This window comes from Condylura cristata, unplaced genomic scaffold (assembly GCF_000260355.1).
Source record: "Condylura cristata isolate star-nosed mole 26May11 unplaced genomic scaffold, ConCri1.0 scaffold00022, whole genome shotgun sequence".
NCBI classification, from domain to species: Eukaryota; Metazoa; Chordata; class Mammalia; order Eulipotyphla; family Talpidae; genus Condylura; species Condylura cristata.
In genome coordinates, this window is record NW_004567123.1 from 29,062,500 (window position 1) to 29,081,565 (window position 19,066).

Sequence of the window (19,066 nt, forward strand, 5' to 3'; positions counted from 1 at the left end):
CAGAGAACGGACAGCCTCGGGATCCGATGCCAGCCCACGCAGGCCCCTCCCAGGCACGATGCCCATGGCACAGGGGCATCCAGTTCCTGGCAATCCTGACCAACATGCCAGGGATTCTCCAGGCACGGACAGCTCAACTTCACGTGGCAGCACCCGTCAACTGTGCTGCCTCAGGGTTAACGAACTTAATGCCTGTTTTCAAAATCGGGGTGCGTGTTCAAAGCTAAGTGTGGGACCAGAGGATCGCGGATCCAGGATCTCCTTTCATGTGCTCCTCTCCTCACATACGCTACCCCAGACGCAGATCTGAGGGACCCTCAAGTCTGTGGCCTCCATCCCCACTACAACATGCTTGACACAAGGGCATTTCACTTTGCCTAAATCTCTCTAGCACCACGAAATCCCCAGCGACCCTAAGTCAGTGACGGCAGATACCGCGGAGTTCACGGCTTTCAGCTCGGCTTTCTGAATCACCACGGCCCCTTCTTGCGGCACCTTGAGGCTGTACTATCGGGCAATGAAGTGAAGGACTGCTGTTCTCCTCTAGAGGAGGTTCAGGAAGCAGGCAGAAGGGGGGGGTGGTCCTGGCTGCCAGCGGGCCGTGTCTCCAGGCCCCCCGAGGCCGGCCCCACCGTGCCCGTATTCAGCTCGGCGAGCCTGTCCCACCTTCTCAGGGTAGGCGCCGAGTGGAGCCACAGGGAGACAAGAGCGGGAGAAGGAACACAGGCGCAGGGCCCTGGCAGGTCCTTGCCAGCACGCTGTCCCGCCTGCCACCCCACCTGAGCCTGCGAAAACTGGCAACGGAGGGAGAAGAGAGATACCGAGCCTCACCTGCTTAATGAAGGAGACGGACGCCACATCCCAGGACACGATGCCATGGTCCATGAGCTCCAGGAAGGCAGTCAGGGTGAACGCCAGCATCTCGCTGTAGCTGCGGCGGGCAAGGCAGGGGAACGCGGACTCAGTGGGGGCTTGGGGCAAGGGGCCACACAGGGGCCTCACGGGAGCGTGCACACCTAGCCGCGTGTGGGCGAGGCCCACCCAGGTTCCCACGATGAACAACGCAGAGCACAAGCTCTGGGGATGGGCTCAATTCCTGTTCAATGATTTCCTGACTGTAAATTTTATCTTTTCAAATTTTAACTTCTTCCTGTATAAATCGAGTTAGTCTTGCTGTGTTAACCTCACTGGGTTGTAGTGAGGGCAAGATGACAGTGATGCAAAGCTGTTACCAAAGAGCAGCTAGAGAATAAAGATTAAAATGTTCCTCTCCTTTCTCCCTCCTCTTTGTGGTATTTAATCCTCTACGCATCTGTGCAGTGCTTCCCAATCAGCAAACTATTCAAATTCCCAGTATGAAGCATGTGCAGGCCCTCTCTCATGGAGGATCCTCACGACAAAACAACAAGGGATCACCCCCTTTAGAGAGGAGGGAGGAGGCCAATCCAGGCCTGCAGCCTCGGGGGCGGCCGAACCTGGGCCGGGGCTGGCGGCTGCGGCGGCTTCAGGATCTCGGTGCAGCTGGAAATCCATGGCGCAAAACAAGTGCCCGAGACAGTGGTGGCTGGGCTGGAAACCTCAACAGCTGATCCAGCTCCACCAGCTGAAAGGTGTCTGACTCCCTCTCTGCGAGTTTACACTCCTCAGGCTCAGGAGGCAAACGTGACCTCTGCTTATTCCCTGCTGACCGACAAGGCAGCCGCCACCTCCCCTCAGCCAGGAAGCTGGTGAAGATGGTGGGGCACATAAAAGTTGTCCCCTCCCCGTGGTGGGGTGAAAGGTGGGGTAACCTACAGTAAACACGCAAGGGGCGGGGGGAGACGGTGGGGCGGAACAGAGGTCCCTTCTGGCAGATAGTGGACAGCCTGACACTAATTGCCATCAGGCCAATCATTTCCCATAAGCCAACAGGCTCTGGCCACCTTCCTGCTTCCTGACCCCTAATTTAACCCACTAGGCACAGAACTGTGCTCTGTCGCCACTTAGCTCATGAGGGCCCAGCTGGATCGTAAGATGGAGGACAACTGCGAATAGACCCCTTGGGGGAGACCCTGTTGCTTGGCACGCTGCTCTGCACACAGAAGGCGCTCAGTACACTCATGTCACTGGAAACAAGAGTAAGATGCCAGCAAAAGCGGCGGCTGTCTGCACCCTGGGACAAGACCCAGCCATACTCACTGGGACAAGAGTTTGGTTCCACTTTCCACCAGCCGCGTCAGCACGACGATGCCTTCCATGTTGATGAACTCAGTGGCGAACGTCACGTCTGCCGAGAGCTTGGCCAGCTCCTTCATGGCGTCCAGTCGGGTGTCCATGTTGGATGACTGGGTCCTCTCCATCAGCTGGCGTGCGGCCCGGGACTGTGAGACCAGGGACAGGAGCTCTGCCACCTGCTCCGTGCAGCAGGTGACTGTTCTGTGGAGGGCCCCAGGGCCTCTCTGGGGCTGCCTGAGCCCAAGGCAGACCCATCCCGTCGCACTGCTTGGGGCTGTTAGACTGTGCACTGGCATGATCAGGGATTATCAGCTCGCCCAGGGCGGTCTGTAGCTACTTGTATCCTTTCTGGGCCACTCTGATCTCCCCAGAGAGTGAAGATCTGAGAGGGGACCGTGCACCAGCTATGCAACCAGCCCCGTGAGTCACAGAAATGGCTACTGGCTCACAGAGGAGAGGTTTCTACCAACTGAAGCGGTCAGATGGCGAGGGGCTGTCTCTGGGAGGATTAGACCAGGTCGATGGTTGTGGGAAGCAATCAGGCAGAAGGGGAAGGCCAGAGATGCTAAGCCAGGGTCTGCAGCTGGCGGAGAACTTAGCCAGATGATCTTCAAGTTTCCTTTCAGTCCAGAACTAACCTTTTTTTTTTTTTTAAACTTTCCCTCACAGTCCTTATCACTGTTTCTCAACGTGATAGTCCTGGGAAAGTTTAAGATTATGAAGCTAATTTTGAAAGTTTTCTGGAAACAATGGCCTCTGAAGATTCAGCACCGCCCTTCCCCCCGTAGGGACTTTCCTCACAGGATGCTGCCTGGCTGCACCGCTGGGTCCTCCTGCAGTGCTCTCCCCTCTGCTGAACCTTAGATTCAGCGCCTCAACCTACTGCGTCATCGTTCTCTAAGTTTTGTGCTAACTGAACATTCTCAGCTGCGAGGGAAGAGCCCGGGGGACAGGCACACTCTGGTCTTTATTTTTTCTGACAATGTCAAGTTCCCGCTGCTGCCCAGGGTCAGGTCTGCCCCCCCTCCCTCTGTGTCCCCCTTCATACAAAGACGGCCCTTTAGCAGCACACTGCTCTGCTGAGGCAGAGATCCTCCCGTGTCTCCACAGACCATCGAAGAATATGCGCTCCAACAAAGATCATAAAAAGAACAGTCTGAAAAGCACTGGTCAGCACTGCACAGAGACTCCAGCTCCAAATGTTAATTTGTCTCCTGAGACAGCATTTCTGCCTCCTGCTCCACTGACGTGCCTCTGAGAAAGTCAACGACTCCGTGCAAGAGGTATGTAAAGTTTTGGGCACTTCCATATTAAGTGAGTAATCCCTGACTGTCACGTTCAATTAGCAGAGCCTGGGGGGAGTGAAGTCCCCGGATGAGAAGAGGCCTGAGGAAGCAGACAGTGGACACAATACAGGTCCAGGGTCAGACAGCCCTGGATTTGCGAGCCGCTATCACAGTTTCAGCTGTGCAACAAGAGGCAGGTTATACAACCTGCTAAATCTGTTTGGTCTGCAAGATGGGGTCCTCAAGGAGACCCACCTCAGGCTATCTGTCAGGATTAAATGACACAGTATGTGCAAAGTATGTACTGGAGACACTCTGTTCAGTAAATGTCAGTTGCTACATTCCCTGCTCACAAGTGAACCAGGCTCTCCCTGCAGGGGCTACAGCACCGGCCACTTCCGGCGCCCTCCGACATGTGTCTCCAGACGCCGGCCACACCGGCCAGCTCTTTGGAGGTCGAGCAAGTGAAGTGAATCCCTTCACCTGGGTCCTCCCGCCAGGACCCAGCAAGCTCCTGTTCCTAAATGACCCCTCTTTCCTGCACGTCCAGCCTTCTCTTCTACCTGAACATCCTTTCAAGGACACACAAAAGCTGCTGCAGCAGCAGGGCCAGGCCTGGAGGAGGGAGACCTCTCGCTGAAGCTCCCTCAGGAGTGTTGCGACTCCTCTAAATGCTTGTGTACATCCCCAAGCCACCACCTCTCTGTGCACTTCCCTTAGTAACCACTTCTGCAGACGTGGTCGACCCAAGGTCCTCCTCACCTTTCCTCGACTCAACTCGCAGCGATGTGGCTACTGTCGCCCACCACACTGCTTCCGTGCTCACCCGTACCGCACGCGTCCTGGTCAGCGGACAGCCTTTCCCGTCCTGGGTTTACGTTCCCCTCGCTGCAGACCACGCTTCCTCTCTCCAGGCACTCCCTGCCTGAGCAGTGACCGCTGCAGGCTCCTGGTTTCCTACCCTTCGGGATGCCCTCAGAGCACGGAAGCCGCCTTGAAGGGCTGCTCTTGCAGACACCGGGGGTCATCTCAGTCTCCCCTCTCCTCCCACACCTGGCATTGTCTCCGCAGTCAACCAGGTTAGCTCCCAGCTGCTCTTCCTGCCCGTTCCGCCGTCGCCACTGCCAGTCACCCGCACAGGCTGTTCCCATTCTTCATTAGCTTCTTAAAGATTCCTCCTACCACCAACCTTCCTTTTTTTAGCCCATTTTCACACTGTCACTGAAGTGATCTTTATAAAATATAAGTCTAAACATAATGTATCTTCCTGCTTAAAAACCCTTCAACGGCCCCACGTTGCTTCTGGACAAAGCTCCAGCCCAATCGCAGGCCCTCGGGTGCCTTCACTATCCGGCGACTCCCTGAATCCACAGCTCCGGCCACCCGGCGCTCCCACCTCCCCCACACAGAGACTTCTCTCTGCTCAGAACACTCGTCATTGTCTTCTTTCTCCAGTTCATTCTGCTTACTTATCCACATCTGGCCTAAAGTGTCCCCCTTCCAGGAAGGCTTTCTGGAAGTCCTCAGGCTGAGTCGGGGGCTCCTTCTCTGAGCCCCGCAGCTCCCTAAGCAACCTTCTCTCAAGTGCCCTGAGAGAGGCCCTAGATTGTATTTGTTTGTTTGCTCCCAACTTAGCTGTGAAAACAAAGACTGACTTTTCAGTCTCCATAGACTCAGTTTCTAGAACAGGGTCAGGCCCACAGCAAATGCCCCCATGCAGCTGTTAAATAAGGAGCTGCCCAGGAGAGCGAGGCCCTACCGGGGAGATGGCCAGTTGCAAGATGGTCCCATTCTTAATGTCGCTGCGAGTCTGGGGACGAAAGAGAAGAAAGGAATTACGGTAGAGCATTACAACTGGGTAAGCCAGGCCAATCAACGAGAGTTTTCATTTTTAAAGTGGTTGTAACTAAGACTTTTCACTCAGGCCCCTTTCTCCTGTTTGTTTCCTGGCCAAGAACTTCTAAGACCTGACTTTCCAGTCTCGGTTTCTAGAACGGGGTTGGCTCACAGCAGGTGCTGACTCCCAGGAGACCCAGGGCTGGCCCCCCTCATCTGCCCAGGGGTCAGCTCTTTACCCCATCACTGGAAGACTGCAATGGACCGAGCGCCCTCCCCTTGGGGCCGCCTCCCACTGACCTGCTCGGTGATGTAGAGCTGGGGGCCGTCCGCGTAGCGCAGGGTATAGTACTCCGGGTTGGGCAAGGACCACCTGGAAGAGAGGAGCAGGGGGCCCAAGCGGTCATTCCTCTGGGCTGCCGCGAAGCTGCGAAGACACACTCTTCAGTAGAGTGTGAGGGGTCTCTCTGGAGCACAGAGGGAAATGCCCAAGAATTAGGTTGAGATGTTATATAAACCACTTTCTTGGCTGCCTGCACAGACTGACACCCCAAGAAGAGGCTGACATACAAGTGCACACAGGTGTCAGCTCCCAGAATGGACTCAGGCAGGGCACTCAGGGCTTAACGGAAAGACTACAGTTGGCTGGAGTCAGGGACATCCTCACCAGCTCCACTTCCTGAGAGTCAGGGCCCCCAGCATCCTCACTGGGGTCCTACTAACTGGAGGCCTCCGCAGGATTCCTTTCCGGGTCTTGCGGTGCTCTGTTAGTGTGTGGCCTGCCCTTGTCCAAAACGAGGGCAGTAACAACTTACCCGTCACAAACTTCCTTGATGATGGATGCCAGGGGCCGTTTCTGAAAGAGAAAGAGATCCTTCACCAGCAGGCACGCCCACTCATGCCTGGCTCCGGCGAGGCGCTGCCAAGCGGGCTCAGCCCAGGCCTAAGCATGGAAGTCCCTGATGGCTTCGGCGGAAGAGGACGCCTTTCCTAGGCCAACGTAACTGACCGTCTGGAGGGCGGGACTCCTTAGCCTTCTGCCTGCTATTCCTACTCCTGGTGCCAAGGTCTTCTCCCTGAAGACAGTCTCTGCCATCACACCCTGACCCCTCTCCTGCATCGTGGCTTGCATTTGGGGAGTTTACCTGGTCGATTTCAAGGAGCTGAGCATTAGCACCTGGCCACTCGATGGCCACTTTGACGATGTCTGATGGCGGAGGCATCGTTTCCGACGGACTCTGCTTCCCCAAGACACACACACAGACACAGCTGCCTGGGGAGAGAGAATCAGCAAAGTGGGGGAGGCGGTGAGGGGAGTCACTCAGTGTGCCTTCATCATCCCCTCGCTAATAATTCTGGAGAATCAGAAGACAGTGTCCACAGTAACACCTGGAACTACATGGTTGGAATTTCTCAGGATCACACCACAACCTCTCCTTGGGCTTTTCGTCTCTTTAGATTAAGAAAGCAAGGAGAAATGGGACAGACCTATCTCTCAACTGCAGATCAGCCAGGAGCAAGAGCTGCCAATGTGACACTTGAGTGTCAGGGCAAGAGGACGCTGAGGTAGGGAGCATATTTACTGCAAACTCCTGGCTCTGGACAGGACAGATTAGGCGAGACCTGGAGACCTGCCTCGCCCGCCCGTTGAGCAGTCAGCTGAGGGAGCGAGCGGGCTGTTCCTACTCCACTGTGCCGGAGACCCGCGGAGACCCGCCTCAGCAGCGGCCACATGCGCTCTTGCTGCTACTCCCTCCCCTCAAAGGGCACAAGGCAGAGCCTCATTTGTGTGGGATGAGGCGGGGTTCAGAAAACTGGGAAGAGAACTGGGACAGGAAATGCTATTTTAGTCCCCACTGCCAAGGGCCAAGCCAAGCCAAGTGCAGGGAGGTGAGGAGCCCCTCACCAAGGCCCCCTGGGGGAAGGCTCTGGAAGTACCCAGCCGCTCCCCCTTCCTCCAAAATGAAGGAGAATAAATCATTTCTAGCAAGCCTGGAAGATGGGCCCATGTGACTGGTGTCTAGGCAACCAGCCTCGCCTAGTGGTCTTCCGAGCAGTGGCTAGAGCATTTTCTCTCCAAAGGGAAGTCACTCGGCTGATGGATCATTTCGATGCATCTTACGTAACTTGCCTATAGGGTCAGGAGAGTCTCTCTTAACGAAAAAGACCCTTCTCCTGCGCCCTCAGGCTGAACCACTCAGCTGCGATTCAGACCCCACGGAGCCCGGGTGCCCACCCAAGTTACGCCGCGTAGCTGTTGCTAAGCCGTTACTCATGTACCGAGCAGTCTTTCAGCCCAAACAGATGTCAGTTCTCACCATCTTTGGTCTAAACCTCTTTGGTGAAAGGGTGGGGAAGTCTCTTCCCTAAAGCTACGGGTCTCAGAGAGAGGGGGGCCTTCATGGCCATTCCCTGACCAGGGCTGCCGGCTTCAGAAGTCAGCCGTCAAAACAAAAAACACCAGTATGTTCAGAGGCAACGGCGTGAGAGATGGTTTTGGGCTGCTTCTGCTTGTTCTGCTCAGTCCTCCCAGCAGCCACATGAAGTAGGCAGAGTGAGATCATCGTCTCCACTTAACGATGACAAACTGGAGCTCGGAGGTTGGTTAAGTTGCCGAAGCTCACCCAGCGAATGCGTCGCACGGGAGCCAGAACCTGGGCTGACTTGGGCGGTGTTCTCCCCCTCCCCGGGGCCCACCTGTTCCTGCTCGCTGCAGCTAAATCACACCTAGTGGCGCCGAGGCGGGCTGCCTGTGCCCACGTGCCCAACACACAGCAAACCTCTGAAAAGACACTGGTCCCCTTCAGACGTCTAGTTGAAATGCTCTGTTCCAGTGACACAGCAAAGCTACCACGAGCCCTGCTGCCCCAGGCAGGCATCTGTGTCCAAGTCAGCCCGTCTGCCATAATTAGAAGGTGACTGTGAGCCGTGAGATCAGCTTTAGGCACGCAAGTGTGTGCGTGCACCTGAACGTCTGTCATGTACACACACGCCTCCCTTAACCAGCGCTCAACACACAACTTGCTCCCCCAGAAAATCCCTTCACATCTCCTTCCGGCCCACCCCCACCCCTTCAAGAGGCCTCCTAATGACTGACACCCCGTGCCGCTGCCTGCCAGTCCCTACCCCACACTCATGGACACAGGACAGGGCAGCATGGCTTTCATCTGTTGATTACTTGCTCCGTTTCTGCTTCAAGGAGACAGGGTAGGCAGGACAGAAGACTGCTGGCCTGGGACACTCCCTTCTGAAGAAAGTGACTGGGCTCGTGTTCTGCTGGTGCTGAAGGACCCTCTCCCCAGCTCTGCCATCCCTGCTGGGACTATGGCGAAGACGCCCCCTCGCTGGACTATTCTAACGCTTCCTCTTGAACTTAAAGACATAGACCAGGGTGCTGGTGAATGGCGGGAGAGGGTACAGCTTCAGAGCAGGTACCATGGTGAGCCAAAGGTGCAGAGAAGCAGACTCCCACGCCCTCGGAGAAGCCGTCGTGCCTGAAAAATCAGCAGCGGGTGGACAACGGAAGCTGGAAACCTGACCCACTGTCCCAGGGAGAGCCAGGAAGGTCACTGTCTGCCACTGTGCATGCACTTGGCATGCGGCGCTGCCTGGGTCCCTCACCCCCACCAACAAAGCACCCTTAAGTCAAGCCAGCCCTGAAACAGCCTCTGCCCAGCTGGAGACAACTCTTCAGTGGTGGTCTGACAGGATAGCAGCGTGAGGGCAGAACGGGCTGGCCCTCGATCCGCACCCCTGCATAATGAAGTGCGGGCCCTCTCGGGTAATCCGGGCTGTTTAAAACAGATGGGCCATGTGGGGACGTCCCAAGATGCACCTTGCAGGCCGTGGCGCTGCAGACCACCTGTTCAGAGCTGACCCGTGTTTCCGCACCCCCACCGTTTTACAGGAGCTCAGATGACCTGAGATACCTGTCCTTCATATGCATCCTTCTCACCTCTCCAACCCCCTCACTCCCCAAGAGAGAGATCGCCTGAGCTCTGGACCTCATGGCAGGGTCTTAGGGCTTCAAAGTCAGCTCTTCTCTCAACAGTGTTTCTTTGATGCGGCTGATGAACAAGCTCACAATTATACAGTGCTGAGGCATTGCTGTTCTGAGGGTTTCACACATATTAATTTATTTAACCCTGGTGGTATATCATTATCCCTTTTTACAGATAAGGAAACGGAGGTACAGAAATGCCAAGTCCATGCTCAGCCTCATAATTTAAGTGGCACAGCTGGGATCTGGCCCCAGACGGGTGTTGTCTGAAGCCACATGAAAGTGCATAGTGCTCTACCTGGCCCACGGAGGTGGTGGTGGCAATTTTTGTTTGTTGTACCTAAAGCGAGGCAGACTGAAGTCGAGAGGTACATGTAACAAGAGCTCGCTGTTTTAACAGGTAAGGAGACCCCACTGCCTGACCACGTGACCCACGCCTCCTCCCGTGGCTTGAGTCCTTCACAGTCTAGCCAGAGCTCCCTGGACGGCCTGCTATTGAAGTGAAGGAGGCCACATTCTCCTGACTCATCAGAAGAGCTCCTTTTCAAGCCTCAAAGCCCGGCTCAGACATCACTTCCTTTCTGTCCCATCGTTAGCTTCCCTCTGCTCCCCCTCCATCTAGCAAACCGAGGTAGGGCAGGGGCCTCTGCGTCCGCTGCATTCTGGTCACACCTCCACCAAGGCTGCCCAGTCCACTCTGTCCTCACCCGTCTCCCCTCTCCCCAGCTCTGACCCAGCGCAGTGTGGCCTGCGGTCTCGCACCTAGCAGAGTGCCGGCTCTGAATCAAGGTTGGGTCAGCACCTGTATCTGCTCAAATCTAACTTCCTCAGCTCCCCCGACCGGGGCTGGCTCTGACTTGGAGAGGGGCTGGCACGAACTGTCCTGGTTGTCTCATGTCCCCTCCATGCCCCACCACCTTCCAAAGGCCCAGCGTTTCCATCGCTTCAGGTTTGGTTTTCATATCTACCATCAGAACACATCTCAGTAGGGAACCCGACTGTCCCCCTGCCCGAGATAAAAGAAGGGGAAGCCTCCTTCTGCTTTCCTCCCTGTGGAGACATCAGGAGAGGGGAGGGCAGAGTAAGTCTCCCGATAACATTCCCCAGGTAAAGGGTTTCCTTATGGGGAGCCTTCCAGCTCTTATTTGCTTACTCTTTTCATTTTCATTTTAGAAAGGAAGTGGAAATTAGGTCGAAGCAATTCAATAACATTGCAAAACTCTCAGGGTTATTAATAGCCTCTTGCTCCACCACTCAGCAGCACTACAGAATTCAACCGACAGCCAGGACAGGGGGCTGCAGTTCCACGTCCAGGCCCCTTCCAGCCAGCGCACCCCACCACCCCAACCTCCCCATCCTTGTGCTTATTACAGAGACAGTGACAATGCGGCAAACTCAAAATGCCCTTGCAGGAGAGAGGGGCAAGCTGATCGGAAGAAGATAATTTCACTGTAAGGCGCGAGAATGAAGTCCAGGTTTTCGAAGGCAAAGCTGGGAAATGAGACAAGTGGAAAGGTCAGTGTCTCCAACGGAGCGTCCGCTAAGTGGCCCCCAAAGTGGGCTTATAAAATCAGAACCTTACACAGGGCCCTGGAGCTCTTCAATCACCCAGTGGCTGCCCCAGGGAGCAGATTCTGCAGGGGAGGGGGGGAGAGGGGGGCACAGCACCTTAAGAAAGGAAGTGAAAGATGATCCCTTCCCAGGAGAATTGTAAGGAATTCAGAAGGAAGACCCCAGTTGCGGCTCCCTCCTCCCCCCATTTCTCTAAGGATAAGGAGTAAGTAGGGTGCTTTTTGTTCTGTACTTTTGCTTTTGATGCAGTAGGGAGACATGGGTAAACTAGGTTTATGCTTCCTGCCACAGAATCCACCAAACCAGGAAGACAGCCAGCAGTCACACCCTCCTTGTAATCACAACCATCGCAGAAGAGGGTTGTCCTCAGAAATCTCTCATCTCAGCCGTGACTCAACTTCCCTTAGCTCAACCACAGAATGGTGAGGCTCTGAGAGGCAGCAGAGGTGGTCTGTGGGCAGAGGTGCAGGCTGGGACACTTCCCGGAAAGGCCGGGAAGGCCATCGGACCAAGGAGCCCGAGGGCTGTTTGTTGGGTTCTGGGTGGATCCAGGACTCACCGTTAGGTCACCCAAGACTCACAATTAAAAGCTGCTCACCCAGGTAGAGCTGAAGTTTGCTGAGCAGGCTGTGGGAACTGAGGGACTACGAGGGCTGCGACCCCCGATCCTGCTTCTGCTCACCCTGCTCAGAAACTCAGCCCCACCAGGCCTGGCCTGCAGACCTGGCCTCCTGGCCTCTGGGCAGGCCAGCCCACCTGCCGCCCCACACCCAGGCCCCCTAGGTCCACGCCTCTGCTCAGCCACTATCCCTTCCACTCTGTCTAGCTGACCAACTTCTCAAGCTTTTAAGGCGCAGCACAGACAACCTTCTCTCTCTCCTAGGCCACTTTCCTAATCCTCTCACTCGGGTAAAAGGAATGCCCTTCATCTGGACCGACTTCGCAACACACCGTCGGGGTCCCACTGACCTCTGGCTACCCAGGAGCAGTTTCTTTTCTGCAACTGGCTGCATGCTCCACACACCAGCCACACCGGCACCCTGGGCGCTGCAGGACTGCACACTGTCACCCACTCCGCTCAGACCCAAGGTTGCCGGGCGGGCCGCACGCACGCTGGAGTCTGAGATGCAGACTCCAGACCGTGGCTCTCAGCTCGGGTCACGCACCCTCCATGCCCGCCTGCCCACCTGCCCTGTGATGCTCACCAACGGCCAGGACTGAGAGCCACAGCTCAGCCACCTGGCGTGGACACCCTGCCTACGCGTCCCCAAAGTCAGCAGCACAGGGCCTCCCACACGGCTGTGTCCCTGAGCCCCACACCAAAGATGCCCTCCAAGGCGCACTAATGACAGAATCATCGTCCAGTCCCTAAGCGCAACAATGGAGGTGGACTTAGAAGGGGTCAGTGTTTGCAGAAACTGAGATGGAAAATGCACAGGAACTTCAGGAAACTCCCACCCACAGGCTACAGGGCTGCAAAAGGCAGCAGCCTTGAGGGGCCCGGAGTGTGGGGAGGGGAAGAGTCTTGGGTCAGAGCTGAAGTCCCAGGCCGCCGGCCTGATTCTCTAACAACACACAGCATTGTTCTGCTCCTGCAGTAAAATCAGGCCAAGTCCTCGCATTTTATAAAGAAGGGAGCTAAGGGCCCGAGAAACTGGCAAAGCCACACCACCAGCCAGGGACAAAAGGACTGAGCCCCCGGACCCTAGCTTCTGGGTGAGCTCTTCTCCACAGCACAGAAACCCTGACTCTGCAGCTCTGTGCAAACCTCTCTGGACCTCAGGTCTTGACCCCAGGTGCAGGCTCCAACCAGACCTTGTGAGGAGGCAGCAGTGTAGGTAAAGGCTGTGCTCTGCAGGAGGCAACCTGGGTCAGGGTCTCAGCTCCACCAAACTTCTCCTCTGTAAAATGGGGGTTTCAATCCCTCATAGCCCATGGAGTTGTGGTGAGCGTTACATGGGGTGCCTGGTGCAGACTGCACAGAATTCCGGCTGTGTGAACTTGGAGAAGTTGCAGAATCCCAATAACCATGCTCCCTTGGTGTTCGAGAGCCCTACCTGCCAGGCTGAGGGCTATGGAAGACAAAATGAGAGCAGCTATATGAAAGTAATGGGGGGCGGGACAGAGTTGACAGATAAGGCAGAGCACTGCAGCAGGCGTTCCCCCACCACCAGAGAGTTCCAGAGAACACTGGCCATGGTGCCTCGGACCTAGTAAGTGCTCCACCAACTTCTCGTGACTCCAGTACAGCCAGCCTAGCGGGTTACACATCCTAGCGCTCAGGCAGTGAGGCAGGCAGGCCAACAGGTAAGGGCATCTGTGCTAGGGGCCATGCAAGCTGCAAAGAACCGGCCTGGACTTCAGTCATCATGTTAAACCCATGGGCAGCCCCGCCTGGAGAGCCATTCTGTAGCCTCTGGCTTGTCACAGATTCTGGCTCTTCATCACACCACTTGGTGACTGGGTGAAAGAGGACCTGTCTGGGATCCAATATGCCTGTTCCTGAGCCTTGTAGGCAGGAGGTACTGGGATGAGCACTAGTGGGCGGTGTAACTTATAGTTACTTCACGATTTTGATTACTAAATGCAAAAAAAAAAACCTAAAGGGATTTAATAGCAGAAGTTATAGTATCAGGCACTTTACAGCCCAATAGGCAGCCCCTAGTCAGGTGTGGCCACTGAAAACTTGAACTGTGGCTCTTAAGAATTAAGTCTTGCTATATAAATGTGAAACCAGATGTCAGGAAAAAGGGAGGCGCCAGGTTCCCTGCCCCACCCAGGGGAGGGTGGAGCTGAGCAGGGAGAAGAATCTGGAGAGGAGACTGAAGAGGAAGGAAGCAGGCGGGAGCCAGACGGAGACCTGAGGGGCTCATGGAGCAGAGACAGGTGAAGAAGCTTTGTCTTGTTTCTGGCCCTGGCCTGGGTGGCACAGACCTGGGTGAGAGACCCGTGGGAGGTGACTGTGGCAGTGCTTATCTTGATTTTGATGTTGCTCTTTTCCTCCCAGACTGGTCTGGCCATGTTTGACCCTTTTCTGTGGCTCTCTGCAGGAAGGTGCTTTAGACTGTGTCTGGTTTTCCGGCCTTGCTTTGGGCCAATCCCTTCTGGGTGAACTTTTACTCACGAGGGGATGGGTCATTTTGGGGGTTTGATTTAGAAATTGTTCTTGTCTTTTCGTATTGCACACTCATTGTATTAAAGTTCCTTTCCATTAAAGATCTTGTATGTTTTGTCTTGATGCTGCAGATGGCAGAGCCTATTTAGAGTGGGCAGATTTGGGGACTCAGAGGTGCTCCTCTCCCTGCCCTGTCAATAAGATTACACACAAAAAAGGTACCATATCTTTCTAGTAATGTTTTTATATTATTTATATGTCCAAATAATATTTTGGAAAATAGCTTAAATAAGGTATGTTACAAACATTAATTTCACCTGTTTCTTTTTATTTTCTTAACGTGGCAACTAAGAAATGTAACCTTATGTACGGCTTGTGTTGTGTTTCTACTGGACAGCACCACTGTCGCATGGTGTGTGGCACACATAAGAATTCCGAGGCTGATTTTCTTGCCCCACAGGCAGACATCAGAAATCAGAAGTGACACCCCCTTCCTCCTCACAAGTCCCTGTCTTCCATTCACTTATTCAGTAGCATTTACAGTGCCCGCCCTGTGGTAGAGACTGGAGATACAAAAGCAAAACCAGACACTCTCTTCTTCCTCATACATCTTATTAATACTTTCACAAATGTATGTAGAACTGCAGCTGTGCAACTTTCTGGATGGACATGGGGTGATAAAAGGGGGGATTTGTTCGGTGGGATAATCAGGAACCATGGATGCCTCCCCAGGAAAAGATGATACTTGAGTGGTAATCTGAAGGATGAAGAGGAATTTAGGGGGCTAAACCAGGGTGGAGAAGTATACAGATGGACCCCTGAGGAGGGCCCGAGTTTGCTCTGTAGGAGGAAGCAGGAAAGCCCGGGCAGGGGTTATTGAGCAAGAGGGATTAGTAGAGTGAGGCCAGTGAGAGGTTGGTGGGACCAGGGTGAGGATGGGGCCTCCAAGTGCAGCCTGCCGGCCAGTTTGAAGTAGAGTTTCTGATCAGATCTGCGTTTTGGAAAGATCCCTCAGCTGTGGTGCCAGGCAGAAGGGAGCGCGCCCCAGTGTCTGCGGGCTGATCAGTCAGGGCGGTGCAAAGCCCAGGCCTGAGGCGAGAAGCCTGAACCGAGCGAGCGGGAGGCGGTGGCGATGGCCAGTGGGAGGAGTGGGGCTGCGGAGCCTGCCCGATCGCGGGGATGGGGGGCTGGTGAGGGGCGCGCGGCCGGCGGTGGGGCTGGGGGTGACTTCGAGAAAACCTCCGGGGATCCGCACCAGCAGCACCCCCAGAGTGCCAGACACTCTCCGGCTCCCAGCAGGCCTCTCCCACCCCTCCCCCCTCGTCACTCGCGCCCCCGGGTTCCAGCCTCCCACCCCCTCCTCCGACCCCTGCCCGACCCAGTCCCCGCGCCCCGAGGCCCGGCCCGCCCTCTTCCCCACCCCGCAAGGAGGGCTCCGAGCCCCTTCCAGCCCGGGGGACCCAGCTGGGCCGCGACCCCTCCGGAACCCCACAAACCCGCGCAGAGCAGCCCAGGCCCGCCCTCTCCAGCCCCGCGAGCGGCAGGACGCAGCCGCGGGCTCCCTTCCCGGCTCCGCTTCCTCTCCCGCGTCCCTCGGGCCACACCCCTCCCGGAGCCCGCCGTGCCTTCGCCCCCGACGCCCCCTTCACTCACCAGGGTGCCGACCTAGGCCCAGCTCCCGCGCCCGGGTCTACCCAGGCTCCGCGAGCCAGGGTCCGGCCCCGCCTTCCTCCGACCACGCCCCCATGAGGGCAGGCTCGGTCTTCTATTGGTCTGTTTCTCAGTCACAGTGAAGTCTCTTTCTTCAATTGGACTGGTTGCTTGCCACTCAAAAAAGGGCGGGCCCAGCTGCTGGGGAAATCGCTGGTGGTCCCCGCCCCCCCGTCCAGGCCTCTTAAAGGGACAGGCTGCGTGATTCCCGCGGTCCCGGCTTCCCACTCGCACCCGCGTCGCGGGCTTTGGGCACTGCAGGAACCGGGGTTCTCAGCAACAGCTACAGGTCACATTTTGGCACCGCCTTGGAGTGAAGGGAAAGGCTTTGGCTCTTTGTGACAAATCAGAGGTTCCCAGGACAAAGTTGTCCCCCAGCGGGTCTCAGCTCCGTGCCCAGCGCGCTCCACAGTGGGGATAACTGGTTTGGGGAACCGAGTGGGAGGTGACAGTCGTGTCAGAGGCTCTGAGCAGCCGCTCGGCTGCTAATTATACCGGCACCCAGGGTTGACCGTGGGCGCTGAGGAGAGGCAGAAGGGTACAGCTCAGCTGTGCTGCTGGTAGAGACCCGTGGGAGGTGGCATGCGTCACCGCACCTGCCGATGGGAACAAGGCCGGGGCGCCGTGCCAGGACCCCCCTCGTGCCTTCTCCCTCTGTACTCACAACCACCCGGATGGAGGTATGAAGCTGAACCCCTGTGAAAGAAAACTGATGATGGACAGGACCAGCCATCCTCAACTGGCGATGGGCAGAGCAAGATGTTAGCCCATTTTGTGTCCAGAAGATCATGACAACAGCACAGGAGATGGGTGTTCTGTTGTCTGTGTTATAGATACTCGGCAGAGAGACTAAATAATGGCTGCCATTTCTAGGTCTCTTCACTGTGCAAAGTGCCTGCAAAGCAGTTTTACATAGGTTGTTTCGTGCCAGGCTCAAAATATCTTGGAATGGAGGACGGTTTTGGTTCCTTCTATTTTCTGGTGAATAAAATACTCAGGGAGGCTGAGATTTAGTAACAGCTAACATGGCTGCAGCAAGAGGTGGTCAGCAAAGTATCCATAAAGATCTATCTATCGCTATAAGATCTCTCACGAATATGTTACTGAATATGGAAGCACTCACAGACCATAAACAGATGGGTGCTACTGGGATCCAAGAAAACTTTATTTACAAAAGTCAGACTTAGTCAATGGCTCTAGTTTGCCCTGACCCTGATCTACAGCATTTTGCTGGCTATTAAATCCTCTTCTAAATCATTGCTTTGTGGGAGCCTTGTGGCAACCCTGTTATTATTCATACCAGTGCTTTTATCCATGTATTTATGAATGCACTGTTACTGTCATCAGTAATGTTGCTAACACCTTCACCATTTTACAAAGGAGGAATCCAAGGTGGACCAACGTTAAGGATGTCCTGAGGAAACCAGGAACCAGAAACCAGTTTCACTGTCTCCTTCATTCACCCTCTGTCTGCTCTACTGTGAGGTGGGAGTCCATGAGCCTTCCCCACCCTCCAACAGAACTCTTTTCTGGCCCTTTGCAACAGAAGGTCATTTTTACTTTTCCCTTTTTCTGGCTCAGGGGCTTTCCTCCCAGGAACATTCTCCCACCCCCTCTCTGCCTTCTTCATCGACTCCACCCTCTCCCTCCCTGAACCCTCTAGTGCTTCCACCCAGCAGCCCTTAATATTAGAATGATTCTGCTGGGGCATCGGCTCCCTGTGGGCAGAGCAGTCTGCTAGCTGTCTAGCCACAGTGACTTGGCTGTCCCACTAAGCTTCACTTACTGGCCTCTTGTGCAGTTACTGCTGGGTGACTAAGTTCTTGCATGAAGTGATGCGTGAAAAGTGGGTAAGGCTATTTGATGAGTGGACCAGCCTCCTCTCCGCTCTTACTCCTCCTTCTCACTGGCTTTCCCTAGTGACCCTGATGATGAGAGCACCGTTACACGGTATAGGCTGCTGAATGATCACATGGAGCAGAGACTGGCTGTGACCCAGAAGGTTCATTCTTTCATGTGAAAGCGATATAGTCTGTTTTTTTAGTCCTTTTAAAAAAATATTTATTCATGCAAACAAGAACTAGGGTGCAGGCCAGAGGTGCGGGGGATGAGAGGATTCACCAGAGATAGAGTAGGGAACAGAGCAGGCAGATTCACTGAAATCCACTGCTGAGAGGAGTAGGGGACGAGACAGGAGAGGTCTGCTGCGCCCTGTGATCACTCCCTGGCCTGGGATCAAACTCAAGTTGTAGTCACTGCGGATAGCTTCATAGTGCTGTGCTTTAACCCCTTGGGCCACCAGGGAGGCCCCTAGTCACTTTTTTGTAGGGTGAGTGGCATTGTCTGTTTGCTGGGACCCAGCCTGCACTTATACAACCAGAGACTGAGCAGCTGCTGAAGCGCTGTGTGTGTCCGGGGCCTCCCCCTTGTTCACTCACTGCCCATTTCCCCAAGGAATGAATCATTCATGTTACTTTATAAGACTTTGTCTTATTCTTACCCCCCCCCCAATATTCCAGTATCCAATTTATTTGTGCATACAGAACTGGGGTACAGGCCAGAGACTCAGGGGCGGTGAGAGGCTTCACCAGAGACAGAGTGGGGAGCAGAACAGGCAGATCGACGAAGTACACTGCTGAGGGGAGCAGCGGGCGGGTCAGGAGAGGTCTGCCGCGCCATGTGGTCACCTCCGGGGCAAGCGGGGATCGAACTCATGCGAAAGTGGCTTCAGATTCTCAGTGCTGTGCTTTAACCCACTGCGCCACCAGGGAGGGCCTAGGGCAAGATCTTTAATTGCAAGTGTCAGGAGCCAAGTCTGGCTAACATTAGCACAGGAGTGTATTGGCAGGCTAGTGGCTAATTCACAGAGATGACAGGAAACCGGAGAACTCACTGACAGAAGGACAGAGACTGAAGATGCTTTGGTGTTCAGGTGGCCCAAACGAACGAATCAGTCCCAGCCTCTCCCCTTCTTTCTTGATGAGATCTTTCTTAGATCCGAGTCCATATCCCTGCAGCAATATCCAATTGTCAGAACTCAGGTAGCACGCCCTCCCTGGGCAACTTGAGCTCCACCCAGACGGCACAAGGGAAGAGCGCCTGGTCCCTTCACCTCACCCCCAGCTGCTGCCCTGGACGGCTAAGGCCAGGCGCCCTGGTGTAGTCTGGGCCAGGTAGGGGACGTACCTGAAGCTGCATGTCATGATTATAGGAAACCAGCCCAGTGTGGGGTGCATGGCAGAACATCATAGTTAAGACTCCTGGATTCCTGATTGAAACGGCTTAAGCTGGGGGCAAGTGTCACTGTTGGTAGGTTCTCACCTGCGCGCTCAC

The 19,066-nt window shown here is 55.2% G+C and overlaps 1 protein-coding gene across 4 annotated transcripts in view; it reads right to left on the reverse strand.

Annotated features, from left to right (window-relative positions):
* Nucleotides 1-15,742, reverse strand: part of ELMO2 (engulfment and cell motility 2) — a 31,956-nt gene extending 16,214 nt beyond the window's left edge. For 2 of the 4 annotated variants that reach the window (XM_004687442.2, XM_012728285.1), the window contains exons 1-6: nucleotides 6,482-6,605; nucleotides 6,152-6,192; nucleotides 5,637-5,709; nucleotides 5,260-5,310; nucleotides 2,179-2,360; nucleotides 832-931 (exon numbers count right to left, since the gene is read on the reverse strand). In XM_004687442.2, coding sequence (XP_004687499.1) covers nucleotides 832-931; nucleotides 2,179-2,360; nucleotides 5,260-5,310; nucleotides 5,637-5,709; nucleotides 6,152-6,192; nucleotides 6,482-6,559 — 525 coding nt within the window. In that variant the 5' untranslated portion in view covers nucleotides 6,560-6,605. Of the gene's footprint in view, nucleotides 1-831; nucleotides 932-2,178; nucleotides 2,361-5,259; nucleotides 5,311-5,636; nucleotides 5,710-6,151; nucleotides 6,193-6,481; nucleotides 6,610-15,676 lie in introns of those variants that run through there. The other 2 variants (XM_012728283.1, XM_012728284.1) reach the window with 2 other exon arrangements.
* Nucleotides 15,743-19,066: the final 3,324 nt, after the last annotated feature.